Source organism: Pogoniulus pusillus, chromosome 24 (genome assembly GCF_015220805.1).
Source record: "Pogoniulus pusillus isolate bPogPus1 chromosome 24, bPogPus1.pri, whole genome shotgun sequence".
NCBI classification, from domain to species: domain Eukaryota; kingdom Metazoa; phylum Chordata; class Aves; order Piciformes; family Lybiidae; genus Pogoniulus; species Pogoniulus pusillus.
In genome coordinates, this window is record NC_087287.1 from 12,761,664 (window position 1) to 12,780,644 (window position 18,981).

Here is an 18,981-nt window from a genome sequence, read left to right on the forward strand (position 1 = left end):
AAGTTGCTGAAACAGTGGCGGTCTCAACAAGCACATACATCACTGAGTTTCCGTTGAGACTGCAGCAACAGAAAAGAAACATTCCTGAAGGTGAATGCTATAGAAATCCTGTTGCAAACAAATTAGTGAGAACATAAGGCTGCTAATTGTCCTGCCTACAGGCAAAGTTGAACAAGCCACATGCTAATCTAGTCACCATGATCACCAAGCATGCCTGTTGAATTTATATTTGTGTAGTATTAGCCATTGACACTTAAAATGAGTACCGTTGCATTTGAAGCACCATTTTAAACTAGTAAGCCAATTAAAAATTCCCAAACAAATTATTTTGGTGAACCCTGTGGTACGTGCATATTCAAACATAGTAAACTGCTATGGATTCAAATCAAACTTGATGGGCTTAGATCCAGCTGGAAGAATCCAGACATAGAAGCAGGCAATTTTAGTCACTCTACAATGGGAAAAAGTGCTCTCCTACTGGCCTTGCTTCTTGAGAGCCCATTCATGTTGAAATGTTGAATCCTCTTAGATCCCTTGACCCAAATGTGTTGGTATGAGTTCCCAACATGTTTATATATTTTTTCACCTCCACTGGTAAAACTAGAAATGAAGGTGCACTCGACAAATCCTGCAAGTGGAGCTCTGGAATAGAGCATTTGTTTGTTTGTTTGTTTGGGTTTTATGTTGGCCATTTTAAACCTATATGTAAGAAAGTCTCTCTGTCCTTCAGTGAGTAACAGAATCAAATTACAACAGGACACCAATCATCACCTAAACTCTGCTTTCCTCTGCAAGTTCCTCTCAGCAGTAGTAGGCACTCCATCAGCTATGCTGGCCTGAATGTTCTGGGTCCTGAGATTTCTCACTTAGACAAACCTGCCAAAATATATGGCAATTTTATGCTCTGCATAAACAAAAAAAAAACACCCAGTGAATTTTTCCTGGATAAGTTCCTGTTCAATTTTAATTATATTTATCAAGTATCAGTGTGAGATAGAAGAGTAACATGTGAACTTTGTGAAGGATATTGGTTCTTTCGTTCAGCATGCTACTTGATTGTTTTTTATGCAATGACTAAGCATTCCTCAGGCAAATTGCTCTTTGGTGAGGTGGATGAAGGAGGCATTCTATCCATCTGAAGTTTGGTCCTGAAATAAGAAACTATTCTACAACGCACAGACAAAAGCAGAGTCCTGCAAAACCATGAAATAATTACAGTTTCTCTGAAAGCTGAGATACCAGAGCTTAGGGTCCTTAGCTTTGTACACACTAGCAAAATCCATTATTTTGTCCAATTAGCCCAATGGAAGGAGAACAGCCTGCCCTGAGGGAACATCACGAAGCAGACCTATTCACAAACTGTAAAAGTGTTCTTCCAGGTCTATCTTGATAACCAAAACTTTGATAAACTTGAAGAGATGTTGTCATCAGCACACATTTAAATTGCTAATTATTGAGTGCACAGAAGTGTTTTACTTTGAGACACAAAAGTCACCAAGGCCATCTGAAAGAGATGTGTGCAGGGTATCAACCAGATAGTTCATCCCAGTATACTGCTTCCTAATGCTCAGGCTACATCTGTAAATGCAGAGGATGATATTCCCTATAGCCTTATAAAAATTATATGCTGTAAGATAAATTCTTGTGAATACCTAACGGGGAGGAGAAAATAAAAATGAAAGAGATGGAGAAAAAGAACAGTGGAAATTATCTGGGGCCATAGACCATGGAAACATTCATATGGAAACAATCACCAGCAAGCACTATTTTTGAGACTAATATGAGAGTCCATGAAAACAGTGCCAGTGCCTCATTGAGTTTTTTCTTTCTGTCTTCCAAATCTGCCTTAATTTGTAATTTAATAACAAACAGCACTGTTCTGTCCCTTTTCCAGAGGAGTTATGACATGCATTATGAGCACCACCATTAGCCTTTCACCTTCTACTATTTACTCATTTAGGGTCCTAACCCTACTTATTAAGTAAAACCTGGATTGCTTAATGAAGGAAGCAACAACCATTTTACAGGGAGTTGAGATCAGCACCACTCAGACTACCGCAATCTGTGGACCCTGTCACAGCTATCGCCCAGCAGAGCTCTAGCTAAAGTTGTCCCAGAAAGGAATAGAAAAGGATAGCCTGGTGTTGGCTTTTCCAAGATTTCACATTAGAAGATTAGCACTTCAAAAGGCAAATTTAAAAGGTGAGAATAGTAACAGAGGGTCACAAATATCGGAATGAGTTAATAAAAATACTTTAGGTAGTCCCGTTCAACTAAGAAATCACTTTCTCTTCAAACAAATTTGGTATTTAAGCACATGCTTATATATTTCTGCAGGTGTCAGAGGACTGAAAGTGACACCTTACATCATCAAATCAACTCTTCTGATACCAGAAAAGAAAAAAACAGGTCAGATAATCTGTTCATAAGTCAACTCATAAAATAGCTTATCATAGTCAACTTGTAAAATAGCTTATCATGGGCTTAAAAGTGTTCTGTTAAATGGCTGTTCTACAATTGCACTGGTCCAATTACTAGAAGTCTCTTATTTCTGATTTAAATATCTCATTTCATCTTTCCTTTTAAATAATAAATTATCTTTCAACACATTATTTCTAGAAGCAAACACATCCTTTCAGCTTCTGCTGTGCAAGATATAACAAGCAAAATTCTTTAGATCTCTTTCATGAAACAAGTTGCTTTCCACTCCCCCTGCCCTGAAGAGTCTGGTAAACCCACAGTTGCTGTACAATTAATTTTTTCACTGAAAGACTTGATATCATGCTTGATGGCAAATGAAGTTTCTCTTTAACTTGCACAGTGATACAGCCTTATCTTATCTCACTTCATACAGTCTGGAGCTGATCATGCTTGACTTCATCACCACATCTTAGTGGTAAATGCAGTCCCATTCATCTCATTAGCCACCATCATATGTAAGTCCTTATCCTAACATTTTAAGCACTGGATGAACCAGGTTACTACAGACTTTCCTGTTATCAGCCCTTGAATGTATAACCTTGGGATTTTAGCTACACTTCTTCGGTGCTTGAAGTCTAGTTCTAATTGTCTGCTTACAAAAATAACTCCTGCATTATTCCCATTTCGACCTTTGATAGCTACTGTTTAATGCATTTACTAGCCAATTACCTCATGTATAATCTTCACTGTCTTTCCTCTGTTAAAAGAGATATATTTGTTTCTTTCCATGCCTTTGACAGAGTCAAAACTAGATTGTTAGAGTTCTTGCCTACACTGAAAATTAAGTCTCTGTTCAGTCAGGGCACTATGACTGCATTTAATAAAGAAAGTAAGCATTTCTTGCCTTCTCTTTTATTCAGCACAGCTAGTGAATTAAGGTAGCATTCATACATTGTAAATTGCTAAAAAGCCTAATTGGAAGAAGTATAACTGATAGTATATACACTAGACTGGTGTCCTATTCTCATTACAGCAGTGATTTAAATTAAAAACCCAGGCTGGGGGGTTTTGTAGTTGAATTGGGGTTTTTTTGGTTGGTTTTTGGTTGGTTGTTTTGGTGGTGGTGGTGTTGGTTGGGAGATTTTTTGGTTGAGTGGGTGGTTTTTTTCAGATGTGTGGTCAATTCAAGTTATGTGTAGATTGATATAGAGGTGTCAATGTAAACAGTAAAAGATGCTCAATTTGAGCACTTACTGAAGACTTTGCATTTGCAGCAACCTGAACTACAGCAGAACAATTCAAATCTAGTGCACACTTTGAAATACAATACTAGTGCACACTTTGAAATACAATACAGCAGGGCAGCTATGTAGCAGTTTACTACCTTCACTATTTATCAACAAAAATATACTTTTTCAAACATACTGAGCTCAGCCTCTCACCCAGCTGAGAATGGTCAGTGCAACTCCAGTCCTCCAGAGCACAACAAAATGCTGAGAGAAAAAAATATCTTCTTTTCCCCTGGCAACAACACATTGATTTCTTTCCAGGTTTTTTCCTGGTACATTAGCCAAGAGCAATGTGGGGTTAGACTCTGCCCAGCAGAATCAAGAGTTCTCAAATCTATTTGCTTCCTGATTGATTCTCACAACACAAACACAAACCTTACCCCTCCACGCTCACAGCTGTGCCACAGGAAGTGTTGACAGGCTTCAGAAACTTTTATTTGCTTTTAAATGAGCTTAGAAAAAGTAGCTTTGTCCCTCAACCATTGTTGAGAGAGTTTCTATCAAAACAGTGGGGGAAAAGAGTTTTGTAGAACCAGTGCTCTGTCATATTTATACATCCCGACTTCCCACTGGGTGCACTGGACTAAGAGACTGTTAAATAATACTACACACAAATCTGGAAATGTCAGGATTCAAAATGATATTTTAAAGATAGGAAATACAGTATAAGCACCTGTGAATAAAGGACTCCTGACTGATGCAGGCTGGATGCTTCTAACATTCTCTAGATCTCCTTTTTCTATTATATTTTCTCAGGTTTTTTTATTATGAGCTCAGTTCTGCTGCTATTTAAGACAATGGGAAAATATTTCTATTCACTTTATTTGGAGGGAATATGATGTTCTCAATTTAGATGGGTTTTATATTCACATTGTACTCCTGGAAGATCCTCAATAGCAAAGCATTGACAGAAGGAAAAGTACAAAATTCAAATACCTGAAGCATAGTTTACACATGTAGCAAGTTTTGATTAGGTTTGTTTTCTAGAAAAACAAGCAAAAAGTCACTTATCTGTGGTCCTTTAGGAATATTGCCCTAAATAAAGTAACATCCATTTATACATACACACAAACTTCACATTCTCTAAAATACTGTGAGGAGCAAAGAGAGCCACTGTTAACAGCCACATTTCAGCTTAACTCCTGTATGCATTTCACTCCAAATCCCTCAGGGTTAATATGAGCTCAGAAATCCAACCACTAACAGACACTAGCAAATATAATGAGACTAGAAATGAGGTCAGAGCAGTACATTTCTTAAGATCACTATACTGTTTGTCACAAAGGGAAAAAAGGGACAAAACCATTTACAAAGTTGTAGCATTGTTCTGCTAGCTTTCTTAAATTTGCTCATTACAGGTTACTGAACAACTGATTACATGATCCTCCCACCATCCCCAGGCAGCAGTGAACCAGATTAAGAGAGGGCAGGCAATTAAGTAAAGAAGAAATTCCCAGGAAATGTGAACTGAAGTGACAAATATTGTATTTAACACAATACTGGTACTGGTATTTCTAATAAATAGCTGCAAAGGCGAGTCATAGAAAGATCACAAAAATATCCTTAATGAAGAGATTTATTTTTAAAAATCAGATTGTGGGGAAATACCTCAGAAATAACAAGGTAATTAATCACCATCCTCTTCTGTAGCCATAGCTATAAAGAGAATTTAATGAACTCACTTGCAAGATAACATCACTGTGAAAATGATGGTAAAATATATCACATAGAGGGAACAAGTTAGTTTGTGAACAGAAACAGCTTTGCAGCTGCTGGGTAATATTCAACCTTACCAACCTCAACAGTGCAAGAGGATGATGCACACATACCAGGCCTAACAAGAAATATATAGCACTGAGTATGACCTTGTAAGTATCATTAAAATAGCAGTTTGTTAAGATGGGCTAATAAAGACTTCCATTGTGTTTCCCCAGCTGAGACAGAGGAAGGAAATGCACGGGAAGGTAAAGTGGTTTGCCTAAGGCCAAGAAGAATAATCAGGGCAGAATCAGGAGAAATTATGTTCAGTGCTCAAATTCAAAGCTGATGCAGGATCTAGAGAATAACCTTATAAGGGTGACTGAGAGAGCTGGGGTTGTTCAGTCTGGAGAAGAGGAGGCTGAACGGAGATCTCATTGCTCTCTACAGCCACCCAAAAGGAGGTTGCAGTGAGGTGACTGATGATCTCTTCTCCCTGTTATCAAGTGATAGAATGAGATTAAATGTCCTGGGATTGTACCAGAGGAGGTTTAGGTTGGATGTTAGGAAAAATTCTTTACTGAAAGGGTGGTCAGGCATTGAAACAGCTGCCCAGGGAGGTGATGGAGTCACCATCCTTGGAGATGTTCAAAAACTATGTAGATACTGTCCTTCAGGACATGGTTTAATGGTCATGATGGTGTTAGGTGTAAATCATTGTAATAATAAGAAGACAGTACTGAAATAAAACTCTGAGATAAAGATGACAACAGAAATACCATTATTTTACAATTCAAAAAGTTCTCAAGCTTCTCATGGTACAGCTAATATATCCCAAACTTCCAAAGATCCAACTACATTACTTGAAGACTTCACAAAGCAGATGAGTATCAAACTGCAATAGAAACATTTGACAGACTAAAATAAATCAAAGTATTTGCATCAATTAATGCATTGTTCATGGTGTTAGATTTACAAACACAAAGAAATATCCCACACACAAGATAAAACCTTCAGCACCAAAATAGCTGTTGTGGTGGGCCTAATAGGCCAGAATAGACTTATACATGGCCTGGTTTGCCCAGGCATGTTTTTCTGCTCTCCCTCCTTCTGCTATGGGGAGAACCAACCACACTAAAGAGAACAAAGAACCTGGAGCCTTTGAGTCTAAGGACTCTGGCTTGCCCAGGCTTGTTTACATCCTGTAGTAAACAAGGTACACACACGCTCATCTTGTGTCTGCTTTGTGCAAGGCCTGTGTTTTTCCCAAATTTAGGTAAAGCAAGCCTATGGCTTCACCTAATGTGGTCAAGTTTGGATAATTGCCATTCTGATTGGCAGTTATGTCCAAAGGTCCATTAGTCTCAGGCTGTATTGATGAAAAGAGTTGAGCAGGTAAACACAATGTGCTCTGCCATTGCATTCATGCCTGCTTGCCTGCTGCTGCTGCCTGCTGCTATGCTATACTAAGCTATAAGCTAGCTCTGTCATAAAGTAAGAAGCCCTGATAATAGAGAGTTGTTTACCTGGAAACTACACTGCCTTGAGTTTACCAGGAACAGGCTCTAAATGCATCCATGCAATTGGCCTGCATATCCAGCATGACATCGTGCTAAGACTGCACATCACAAGACATCCTGCCTACACCTGAAAGTATCCTGCCAAGACGAGGAGCCCTGGCTACACAGACAGACTGTCCAGAGATAGTCTGTCTCCTTTCCCCAGCACTCTGAAGCCTAGGAAGAATCAAGTCTCAGCAGCTGACAAGACAGTAACAGAATTCCCTGAAAACATTTGGTACTGTTTGAAGCTGTAGCTAGCCCCACAAGTCAGAAGATTGTTTTTTTTTTAATAAATAGTTAAAGCCTCTCATAATTCACCATAGTCTTCTGCCATAAGCAGAAAAGGGGAGTACATCTAGTGGGCAAGAGGTATATTGACACAAGTGGTGTATTGACTGCAGGAACCTTCTCTTCCAGTTCAATTAATGTCTGTATCTTTTTGCTAGTTATTTCTAGATCTAGTTGTTCCTTTGGATGCTCCATGACCGTGCAAAGAAACAATTATTATTAAAAATAGTATTCAGGGGTGATGAGAGTTCTGAATATGAAAATTAAAACACAAAATTAATTTTGGGAAAATAACATCTTGCATTAATTATCCCTCCATAACAGTAACTAGCCAAGCTGTTTTCTGTAAACAGAGCCTAGACATCCAAGAGAAGTGGCAGAGTACATGTAAACCTCATCAGCATCTCTCCTAAAACATGATACAGAAAAACATGGCAAAGATTCAAAGACAAGCAAGCATCACAAATCACATACAATTTCTTTGAAAGGATCTTGCTAGTACGAGGGAAAATTTGCAAAGAAGCATGAAGTCAGAGCCATAACGCAGTAGCTAGAAGATCTAGATACAGTGTGTAAAGATGACTAATCTGATGACACAAAAATGTCATGTAATAGTTGCAAAGATACAATCAGAAGGAAACATCCTATCAGGCAGGTCAAGTAACTTAACATTCAGGCAAGTTCTGCCACCATTATTTCAAAGACGTTAATTCAAGGTTCCTTTCAGAAAAGGATACCAAGTCCTGGACACAAGATATTCATCAGGCAGATGGGATCTGCTGTGTCTTCAGTGCCCAGACAAGTCTTTTCTATAGATTCTCACACTTCAAAAATACACATTCTGAAACTGACCAGTCAGATTTCTTCTGTGATAAAGGCTATACCAGCACTAGCTTGACCACGTTGCAGTGCTTGTGTCCCACGCACTATGAAACACGCTATTGATCCTGACAGGAGAGATTTAGGATAAATTCCTGTCTTTAAGTATGAAAGATGATGCTTGATCATTTTTAAAAGGTCCCAACTAACAGCAAGCCACAAATATGAAATACCAGCTTGAATCAAAAAAGGTCTGCTGAGGCCAGGTGAACACATTGTTAAAATTCATCCATTTGTTCACATTTTAAGCTCCCCATAACTTCACAATTATTATAATGGACAAACTCAAATTTCCTTCAGGTTAAAAGCCAAAATTCTTCTGTGACTTCTGCAGCTCAGCTTGAAATATTTTACAGCATAGCTCTGGGAAATAATATATTTCTATGGAATGTTATACAACTTAGAGATATAATGATAAAGCTATCAGAATAAAAAGGTTAGGAAAAATCTTGCATTCTGTCAAACTTGCACACTCCCAAAATGAATAAAGTACAAGTAAAACACAATGATTTTTACTGTCTGCAAGTGAAACTACTGACCTACATATTAACACCTTGAAGGATTCAAAATGAAAATCTATTGAGTTCACATTCCTCATGAATGCCACCAAATGATGGCAAGTCAATAGTTGTTGTTTTACTAATTTCACCCTTCAGATCCAGTCAACTGACATACCTGAAAATCCTTCTGAGAAGGACCCCATGGATACACACATCTGGTTTAACTATCAGCATCAAACTACTCACAAACAACCTGGCTTTCATTTTGGTTAAAAGTGGAATATAAATCACTAAAACCAGAAACACTTCATAACAAGGTGAGTTTTCTGAAGCTATAAAACTCTTTGTTGAATGGTTATAGGGTAAATGAGTGAAATGAAAAGAACATAAGGTCATTAAATTAGTGTCTGGAGCTACACAATAACTAAATTTATTCCTTATCACCAGAAGCTAGCTTTATGGCATTATTGGCAGTGTACCTTTCTTCTGTAGTACTCACTTCCTAGAGCTTGCTGCAAAAGAGGTTTTCAATAAAACATTTTCACTTGCCCAGCAAGCATTCCATTCATGAATGCTTTTCAAAAATTCAGAGCAATGAATCATAGAGTTATGTAAGAACACTGAACCTTGAACTCTAAAAGTCTTCACCTCTAGCTCCTGTGTTACAGATAATATGCAGTATTTCCTCTAGAATTTCTTACAGTCTTCATCTGAATACTCTACAAGTGCCACAAAACCCAAGTTTCTGACATTGACCACATAAAACTGATTATAAGGAATACAGGATTCAAAGCAGCAGGGCAAGATCAATACAGACTAGCCTGAAAATACTAAATCTCGATCTTCATGGTGCTCCTCCAGACACACTCCAACAGATCTGTGCCTTTCCCGTACTAAGGATTCCACACTACTCCAGATGAGGTGTCTCACCAGAGCAGAGACATAGAAGCCCCTTGCCTGACCTGCTACCCAGCAAACAGATCTTCAGCTATCACATTACCCACAACACAAAAACAGCACTGCAAGAAAAAAACAACACCGAAAAACACTCAACAAATCATTAATAAAAACTAAACAAACCAAAAGACAACAAAAAAATCAACAACAACCTTAAGACAAATACAAACTACACTAAAAAAATCCGAGAGGCATACTGAAGAAGTTTAGATTTCTCATGAGCTGACAGGTATGTTAAGTTTTATGTTCTTGATCACGGAGGGCCCAATAACAGGATACCTAAGGAGGTCCCCTAGAGAAGTTACCAGAACACCTAGAGATTTTGAAGAGCAATGCAAGGCTATAAATACACAGGTGTAATGTCATTCTTATTGTTTTTCATAAGGCTCAGATATTCAGTTCCACCAAAAAAAAAAAAAAAAAAAAAAAAAGGAAGAAAGAAAGTTACAAAAGGAGGAAGGGCTGTCTTTTGGTTAAGAACTGGATGACAGGAAGTCTAACTTCTATTTTTCCCTCTGCCACACAATTCCCATATGGCAAATTTACCAGCTTTGGGACATGAAATCAAGGGAGTGATTTTGAGATTAAATGCTGCAAAGGACTTATGCACAAGTGTCTAGATGGTACAATAGTAGTCTTGTCATTACCATAGCTCCACCTGAAGAAAGTCAACCAAGTTAAAGAACTTGATAGTTTTCATCAGTCTTCAGAGTACAAGTGCCATGGACATCCATCATCAAGAACTGATCCAGTAAAGAGTATCACATCATTCATTGCCATGATGTACCAGGCTGCAAGTATAAAAGTTTGCAACTGCCTTGAGGAATCATCACAGATTTGAACATTAATTCTCAACATTTTGTATGAACATCACATAAAATAGAGTTTTAAAATGAGTTTGAAAGTCTTTGGATCCTCAAAGAAAAGTGTAGCTGTAGCCTTAGCAGCATTTAATCACTTAAGCCTGAATGACAGAGCATGCTACTTACCGCTGAACAGGTAATGGAAGGGAATCTAAGTGGTCCTCACCCTTAAAAGCCATCTTTATTTTATGTGCACTTTTCCATAGACTGAAATCTAGAAAGAAAACAAACAGCCTATTAGTAAGGCCAGGGACACTCCAGCTTCTTCAGTCCAGGGTGACACAGCATCCTTCTGATCTGTGGAGTTAACTCATCAAAAACAGTTCCAAGGGTATTTTTCCTCTCAGACTACTACACAAGTTCAAAAGATAGCCAGGGTCATTAAGTACACTTCATGGCATAAATAACATAGGATTTGCATATTTGAGACCTGGGCTACTGATTGGGTCAGAGTTATCCGAGCTGAGCATTTCTGAGTTAAGTTATTATTTAGCCTCATTTATCTGAAGTAAGTTGAATTTTAGGAGAAATCTATTTGGTATGACTGTAATTCTTCACATTATTGAGATAAACGTTGCAAGAGAATGCAAGTGTGTGCTCCTGTGATTGCAGGATCATTCAGCACTACATTTACAAAAATGATGTCCAAGTTAATGAGGTATTGGATCCTTCTATGTTAATATTTTTTTTGCTTTCTACCATTTTGGAACACTATTTGCATCTTCCTCTTCAGTATTTTTCCTTCATATTGGGTGACCAAGAGATGCATCTGAACATAATTGTACTAGAAAGAGGCAAGAGAGGTGCCACCTCCCTCCTCTTTTAACTACCTCCATCACACACTATATATCAGCATAGATTCTTAACAAAAGCCAGAGAGCATTTATTCTGTCAAAAAAAAAGGCATTCCCACTCACACACTTGGCCAGAGGTAAACTAATGCAAATTACTTGAAGGAAAAGATTATTCTGTCATTCAAGATGAACAAGGATAAGATGAATGAATTTGGAGAAAGGGACAGGAACAGTGGGGAAATTATGCTTCCTCAATGTGAAGAAAAACATGGTATCAGTGGATCTCACTCTTGGAGAAAATACTTTAAACAGGAAATTAACACTGGTTTTGTCACCAACTGAGGCAGGATGTTTTTGATGTAGCCACTTGTGAAATTCTGCCATGTGGGTATTTGCTACATTCTGCAACTGAGTTAGAGAGCATTTAAGGTTTTTTGCCACTTCTAATTGCTCTTAATTGACACAGAGTGGTCCTCAGCATCTTTCCTAGCAAAGTGTTCCCTAATGACTGCTAATGCATGTCCTTGCTTTTATCTCCAAGATCCCACAAATATTGTGTTGAGTACATAAAAATATTACAACCAAAGTAATGCATTTGCATGTTCTGCCCACTACTACCACATTGCTTTGGTAATGGTGTCACCCTGTATTCCTCCTTACTCTTTAAATTTTCCTGGAAACAATAAATTTACTCTTCTTAATCCATTCAGTAACTAATAACTGTACTGAAATATGGGAGAATAATCACTTTAGAAAAATAAGAAATAGACAATTTAAATGGTACCAAATTTTCCAATTGAAACATATTTCAGATATTTCATACACTGTGCCTGAAAATTCATATAGCCAAGTACAAAAATATTAGCAAGTGTTTTTTCTGGTCCCATGGCATCGAGATTTGAAAAACAAGTTTAGTATTGCTATGGGTTCAGTTCTTTTGTTTGGTTTTGTTGTGGGGAGGGTGTTAATATTTAGCATATGATACACAGACTTCTCTAACAACTGGAATAAATAAGCTATCTTCATTTCTTTTTCTTTTTACTAGCAGAAATGGTTTGTTTCTTCATCAAAGTCACTTAAGATTAAGTGATGATTTGTAATCACGTCTGCTGAAAATAGTCAATTATCACTATTGTAATTTGGAGAAGATGCCCTTAATCAAAGATGAACACATCTGCATTAAATCTCCATTTTGAAGATGAAGTTTCTCTCCATAAATCTTCTCATGCAAGGGACCAAGGAAATACTCTTTTAGGCAGCAGAAAACACTAGCTAGGCATGAGCTGTATCTCCTGCTTTTCATTAGGCACATGATTTACCTTCTTTTGCTACCACCACAATATCAAATACTGCCTTCTGGCAAAGCAAAGCTCCTTCACCATTAGCTCAGCCTACTGACAATTTCTACATATACAAATCAAAGCATCTGCTAGTACTCCATTACTTGTGAGTAGTGAAATACTGAAGAGACATAAATTGGATCATTGCATGTCATGATTCCCTATATATTAGGAACCTGACAAAAAATGCAGGTGTCTTCCCACAAAATACACATTTCTATTACAGATGAGAGCCTTCAAGAACATGATCAATTCCGACTTAGAAGTCACTCATGTTCCAGGAACAATAAAAAGCCACACCAGTGCTTTTACCAAACAGCCTGTCTGAAGCTTATGATTAGTTACGAATTCAAGCCTTTAAGCCCAAGTTTATGTTGACAACATGAGGAAAAGGTCCCTTCAAGCACCTGATCATCTGCCAGAGGACCAGCTGTACCACCAGCACAACCAAGTATCACAGTAGCCCATCTAAACCCATGACAAAAAGGTAGGCTGGACACCCAGTGATTGACAGGATGCAGGCTTGAGGTCCTGCCCAGAATGCTTTAACAGTATCACAGTATCACCAAGGTTGGAAGAGACCTCATAGATCATCAAGTCCAACCCTTTACCACAGGCCATGGCACCAAGTGCCACGTCCAATCTTGCCTTGAACAGCCCCAGGGACAGCGACTCCACCGCCTCCCCGGGCAGCCCATTCCAGTGTCCAATGACTCTCTCAGTGAAGAGCTTTCTCCTCACCTCCAGCCTAAATTCCCCCTGGCGTAGCTTGAGGCTGTGTCTCAAGTGCTGGGCAATTATATTGCTCAGTGGCAGACAGGTTCAGTTTTCAGTAGTCTTATTTACCTCCACGGGCAAGACTAAAACAACTGTACTTCCTAGTAAAGACTACGGTGGGACTGGTGGATCCTTCCAGTGAGTTCATGTTGCTTTTAATTAAAGGTAACGATACATTGCTGAGCTACAGTCAACATTCCAAAAAAGAAAAGTCTCCTACTATAGCTGGCTGTAACCTCCTAAAAATCACCTCAAGTCAAAGCAAGAAACTTTCAGAGTATCAAACATTTCATCTTCTACACAAACTATCCTACTCAGGGTCAAGGGGTTCTTTACTCTGGCTAACATAGGACAAGAAGCACAGAGTAACAGAGGTCTGCAGTTACTAACAGAAACACATATGCTAGTAACCTGCCATAAAATCCTCCCCAAGGCTTTTTCTTTGGGGAACTGAAACACGAGCATAGATAATGGTGCACAACTCTATTGCAACTGCTGTCTGAGCCTCGGTGCAGAGACACCAAGAAGGTCAATAGATTTCACACAATAGCTATACACAACCAAAACAGGTGGTGTGTCCATGAACATACACATTCAAGGATACACAAACTGTAAGCATATGCCACATGCCTCTTAATCCTTCTCACTTGCTGCTTCCTCACAGATTGTGGTGACAGTGTGGCAGCAAGCAAAGCTACAGATCTCAAACAGTGCCTGAAGTCAGATTCCAGTCTCCTAATGGCCATTTAAAAGATTCCCTTCTGACTTAAAATCTCATAAGAGCATAGTGTATGATATGTATACATGTTATAGCCATATATATACACATACATGATCACATTTATTCCATACATACTGCATATACATTTTTCCACTGTCTCAAGTGGCCACTGGTCAGAGATGCTGTCTAAGTAAACAAAACAAAAGAATCAATAAAAATCACCCAATACTTATAGACACAGTACTGGTCATTTTTGTACAACCCAAAGTGATACTTGTGCTAAAATAATTAAATTGTCATTGCCAGGCTTTTATGAGGCATTTTACATAAATGCACCAACTTGCATTGCTTCCATGTTATTTCCTCATGTTTAGTCAAGGGAAGCAGTAGAAAAGCAGACCACAAACCACATTTCATTCCCACTGAAGACAGTAAGTCAAAAGCATCTTTTAGAAAAGTATTCTACCAGAGGAAAACAAAGCATCACAGTTGAAACATCATGTAAGCATTGCTCACAAAAGACAGTGTCAGCAGAGCACACCACCAGAAAGAGAACTTTCCTGTATACCAGAACCATGGCCTGATGCTGGCAACCAACAACTAAGACCAGTTTTACAAAACTGTCCAACCAGCCCACCCATAAATTAAAGGAGAAGTCTCATCCTAACTTGCGCTAGGCTTGGCAACACATGTGTAACCAGTGCAGTGCAGCCCAGCAATACAGCTGAGAGCTGTTAAACCACTGGTTACACAAAAGCAGACTCCTCCTGTCTTATAGGAGCTCCTTGCTGGAAGCCACCTCTTGATCATCTGTTTAGTGTTGGAGAGCAGCTTCTACAGTGTAGTGTGGCTTTTTGCCATCCTAAAAAAGATGTTATTTCTGCTAGGAAAACAAATTGTGTCTTGTAAAATCTCCCAGTTCAAATGGTTTCTCCACCATTCAACATGTTACCTTATACTTAACAAGCTAGGAATTCGAAGGATTTTAGCAGTCAGGATTGTTAGAAACACATTCCTGTCCAGAAGTATCATGGTAATAGCACATATTCACAGTGAACTAAGTGTGACTCATTTACTCCTGCTCCTGTTGGCCCTAAAGATGTCCTCCATCACAAAATGATGTCTTGGATAATTAAGACCCAAAATGCACACAATTAAATTCACATTTCAGCTCGTTCCCTGCAGACATGTCCACCCTTGTAGAAGCTTAAATCAAAAGACAAATCCATGAACTTTTGCCACTCCACTTCTAACCCTTCACATCACAATTCCAACATTAAGAGTATCTTGAAATATGAGCTTCAGTTCTTTCAGGAAAAGACAGAAATCCACACATCTAGCTTTTGCCTATTAATAGTAGCCAGCATTAGAAGAACATGTTACCTTTAAGTAATATGGTTAACCTGAGCATAAGTCATTAGCTAAAAGTCATTTCAGACTAGTTATCACTTGATTAATATGAATGGTTCCTGTCTGTATTGAAGTACAATCTTCTGCCAAGCAGTGTCTGCCCTTATTTTACATCTCTACAAGGCAGGGAATCATTAGATATTGTTCTTCTGGTACACAGAAAAACTGTTAATGGAATGTCACAAATCAAATTAAGAGCAAAATTCTGACAACGTTTACGTGATCAGTCAGAAAGTAAATGCACACACTCTTTCCTGTCCACTAGAAGTTTTCCATACTGGCCATTTGAGGACTGAGAATCTTCTTGTCATTTTGCATTATAACAAGCTTATACAGACCTGAATGAATTATAGTAGTAAAAACCAACTCGGATTTAAGCTGCACTTCACAAATCTAAGAAGCCATAAAATAAGGAGCAAGAAATAATGAAGAGTCCCTCAAATGATGCATTAAAACAGGTTGTGTTAGCAGATCACACACAGATGTACCTACCACACTCCTACAATACAAAATTAAGGCTAAAAGACGGAGAGGGGGGAGCAGGTGCTACCTTCAGCATTCATTCATGGCAGCTGCTCTTGCAAAACCAATAATCAAAGAGAAGGCACTGCTGAGTAGTTGATTCCCTGCACCTCAAGCACAATCTGAAGTACAAATCTATTTTAACTCACCCAGGCTTTTATTTTTAGTGCATGTTTCTTCCCATTTTTTACTCTACATGAGTGAGAACTCATTTTAAACAAGTCATTGTCTTTGACAACACTCATATTTATGCATCACAGAATCATATATCAGTTTGGGTTGGAAAGGACCTTAAAGATCTCCTAGTTCCAAATCCACTGCTGTTGGGTAGGGACAACTTTCACTAGATCAGGATGCTCAAAACCTCACCCAACCTAGCCTTCAGTATTTACAAAGAAAAAATATACAGTATAGATGTATTTAAATAGTTTTATATTTTTCTAAAACATGTTATATTCTTCTATATTCTATTACATTACAGATTTGAAAAGTATGTTATGTGTGCATTAAAAAGGGGGGGGGGGGGGGTGTATACACATCTAATGTAGCAATTCACACAAACTGAACTCTGTGTTACTCTTCTATTCTGGATTTCCCTTATCTTGGCCTTACTGTACACAGCTATACCTGGGGTCAGCATGTGCAAGGAAGGAAGACATCTGGAGTCAAGCATTCACCTGCAAACAGATTTTAATTTCTTCATTCAATTTCTGCTTTTAGAGCCTTCAGAATGCCTTCCTTACACATAGACATCCAGAGAAGGACAACAAAGATGGTGAGAGGCCTGGAACACAGCCCTGTGAGGAGATGCTGAGTGATCTGGGGTTGTTTAGCCTGGAGAGAGGAGGCTCAGGGCTGACCTCATTGCTGTCTACAACTACCTGAGGGAGGCTGTAGCTAGGTGGGAGTTGATCTCTTCTCCCAGGCAACCAGCATCAGAACAAGGAGACACAGTCTCAAGTTGTGCCAGGGGAGGTACGGGCTGGATGTTAAGAGGAAGTTGTTGCCAGAGAGAGTGATTGGCATTAGAATGGGCTGCCCAGGGAGGTGGTGGAGTCACCGTCCCTGGAGGTGTTGAAGGAAAGACTGGATGAGGCATGGTCTAGTCGATTGGACAAGGCTGGGTGATAGGTTGGGCTGGATGATCTTGGAGGTCTCTTCCAAGAAGTTGATTCTATGATTGCCACAATGCACAAAAAAAACCAAAACAAAGTAACAAAACATCTGCTTTTACAGCAAAGGATGTCTCACTTCATTTTTTGGTTTTAGCAAGTGGATCATATGGAAACACACTAAGGAGAATATCTGCAATACAAACAGGAGATGCCAGTGCATAGGAAAGAAAAGCATAGAGCCATGTTACCCAGGTCAATCTAAGTTTCTCCATGACAGTGATTAGGAATGGATGAGATCTGTCACCACTTGCCAAGGCATGAGTTCTCTTACAGTATCTGTAGCAAATTTTCCCCTTTAGATATAATCTGTCTAGAAACAGAGTTTACAGCATCATGGACTATATTATGAAAATATTCTAAACAAGGAACTAAAGAGGAGCATAGCAGATTTACACATTTCCTTTCTCCCCCTCCTCCTTAAAATTATTTTGGGCAAAAAGCCACTGGAATAATCACTTAGTTGGCATTAAAAACAAAAAAAACCTCTTATCAGTGAAAGACTTAAAGGATGTTCCCTTCTGGAAGGGGCACACCAATTCATACAGATAGCAGTATTATGGGAGCAACCTGATTAGTGGTCACATTTCTGGCAGTTAGCATTTCAGAGGCAGTTTCACTGGAAAAGAATTTGCTTTTGAGCTTCAGGAACTGACTAATGGGTGGCAAGTTGGTGCACTCCAGAGATGTATTTTATCTTTTATGTGATTCTAAATAATCACCATATAGAAATGTTTATTGGTTCTCTGAGCAGTATTAATGCAACTTGCTACCATGAAATGCTGAGTTGTACAACTCCTCTGTAGATACTCTTCACTAGCTGACAGACTGTGTAGTGCTTTCCACATCCCTTCCTGAAACAACCTGAACCAGTTTCCCATCACCTGCACTGAACCACCCAAGTCTTAATAAAAATAGCCCTGTTCCTCGTCACACTTCTTGGTTTCAAAAGTATTTCTGGAGAGAAACAGATAAATCCTGTTTGGCTTTCACTGTCCAGTGTGTAAGACTTCCTCCCTTCACAGTGACTCACCTTCAGCCATGGCAGTACCTGCAGTGATGACCCCTATGTGGTACGAGGGCCTGCTCTTGTGAGACTCCCCCTGGAGCACTGTGTACAGTTCTGGAGCCCCCAACACTAGAAGGACATGGAACTGTTGGAGCGAGTCCACAGGAGGCCATGAAGATGATCAGAGGGCTGCAGCAGCTCTGCTATGAGGAGAGGCCATGAGAGTTGGGGCTCTTCAGCCTAGAGAGGAGAAGGCTTCCAAGAGACCTTGTAGTGGCCTTCCAGTATTTGAAGGGGGCCTACAGGAGAGACTACTTACAAGGTCCTGTAATGACAGGAGGAGGGGTAATGGGTTTAAATTGGCAGAGGGGAGATTTAAACTAGATGTTAGGAAGAAGTTCTTTCCAGTGAGGGTGGTGAGACACTGGCACAGGCTGCCCAGGAAGGCTGTGGATGCTTCCTCCCTGGAGGTGTTCAAGGCCAGGCTGGATGAGGCCTTGAGCGACCTGTTCTAGTGGGAGGTGTCCCTGCCTGTGGCGGGGGACTGGAGCTGGATGAGCTTTGAGGTCCTTTCCAACCTCAGCCACCCTATGATTCTTTGGAGACATCTGGCTGCCACTGGGCTGAACAACTATGCCCCTACTTTTTTGTGGTTTGGGGTCTTTTCACCGTTTGGTTGCTCTGCTTTGTGGCTGTGTGGGGGCAGGGGTGTTCCTTTTGCCTCCCCCCAAGGCTACACACGGAGCAATGATCAGGGACACAGCAGCCGTAAATTCAGT

General features: G+C 39.4%; 1 protein-coding gene across 10 annotated transcripts in view; it reads right to left on the bottom strand.

The window, feature by feature from the left end:
- INSC (INSC spindle orientation adaptor protein) overlaps positions 1-18,981 on the bottom strand; it is a 109,073-nt gene that overhangs the window by 55,677 nt on the left and 34,415 nt on the right. For 9 of the 10 annotated variants that reach the window (XR_010306746.1, XR_010306747.1, XM_064163650.1 and 6 more), the window contains one exon: positions 10,584-10,671. Coding sequence is in view for 7 of the 10 variants with exons in the window: in XM_064163650.1 (XP_064019720.1) it covers positions 10,584-10,636 (53 nt within the window). In the remaining 3 variants the exon portion in view is untranslated. Of the gene's footprint in view, positions 1-10,583; positions 10,672-18,981 lie in introns of those variants that run through there. The other variant, XM_064163651.1, reaches the window with a different exon arrangement.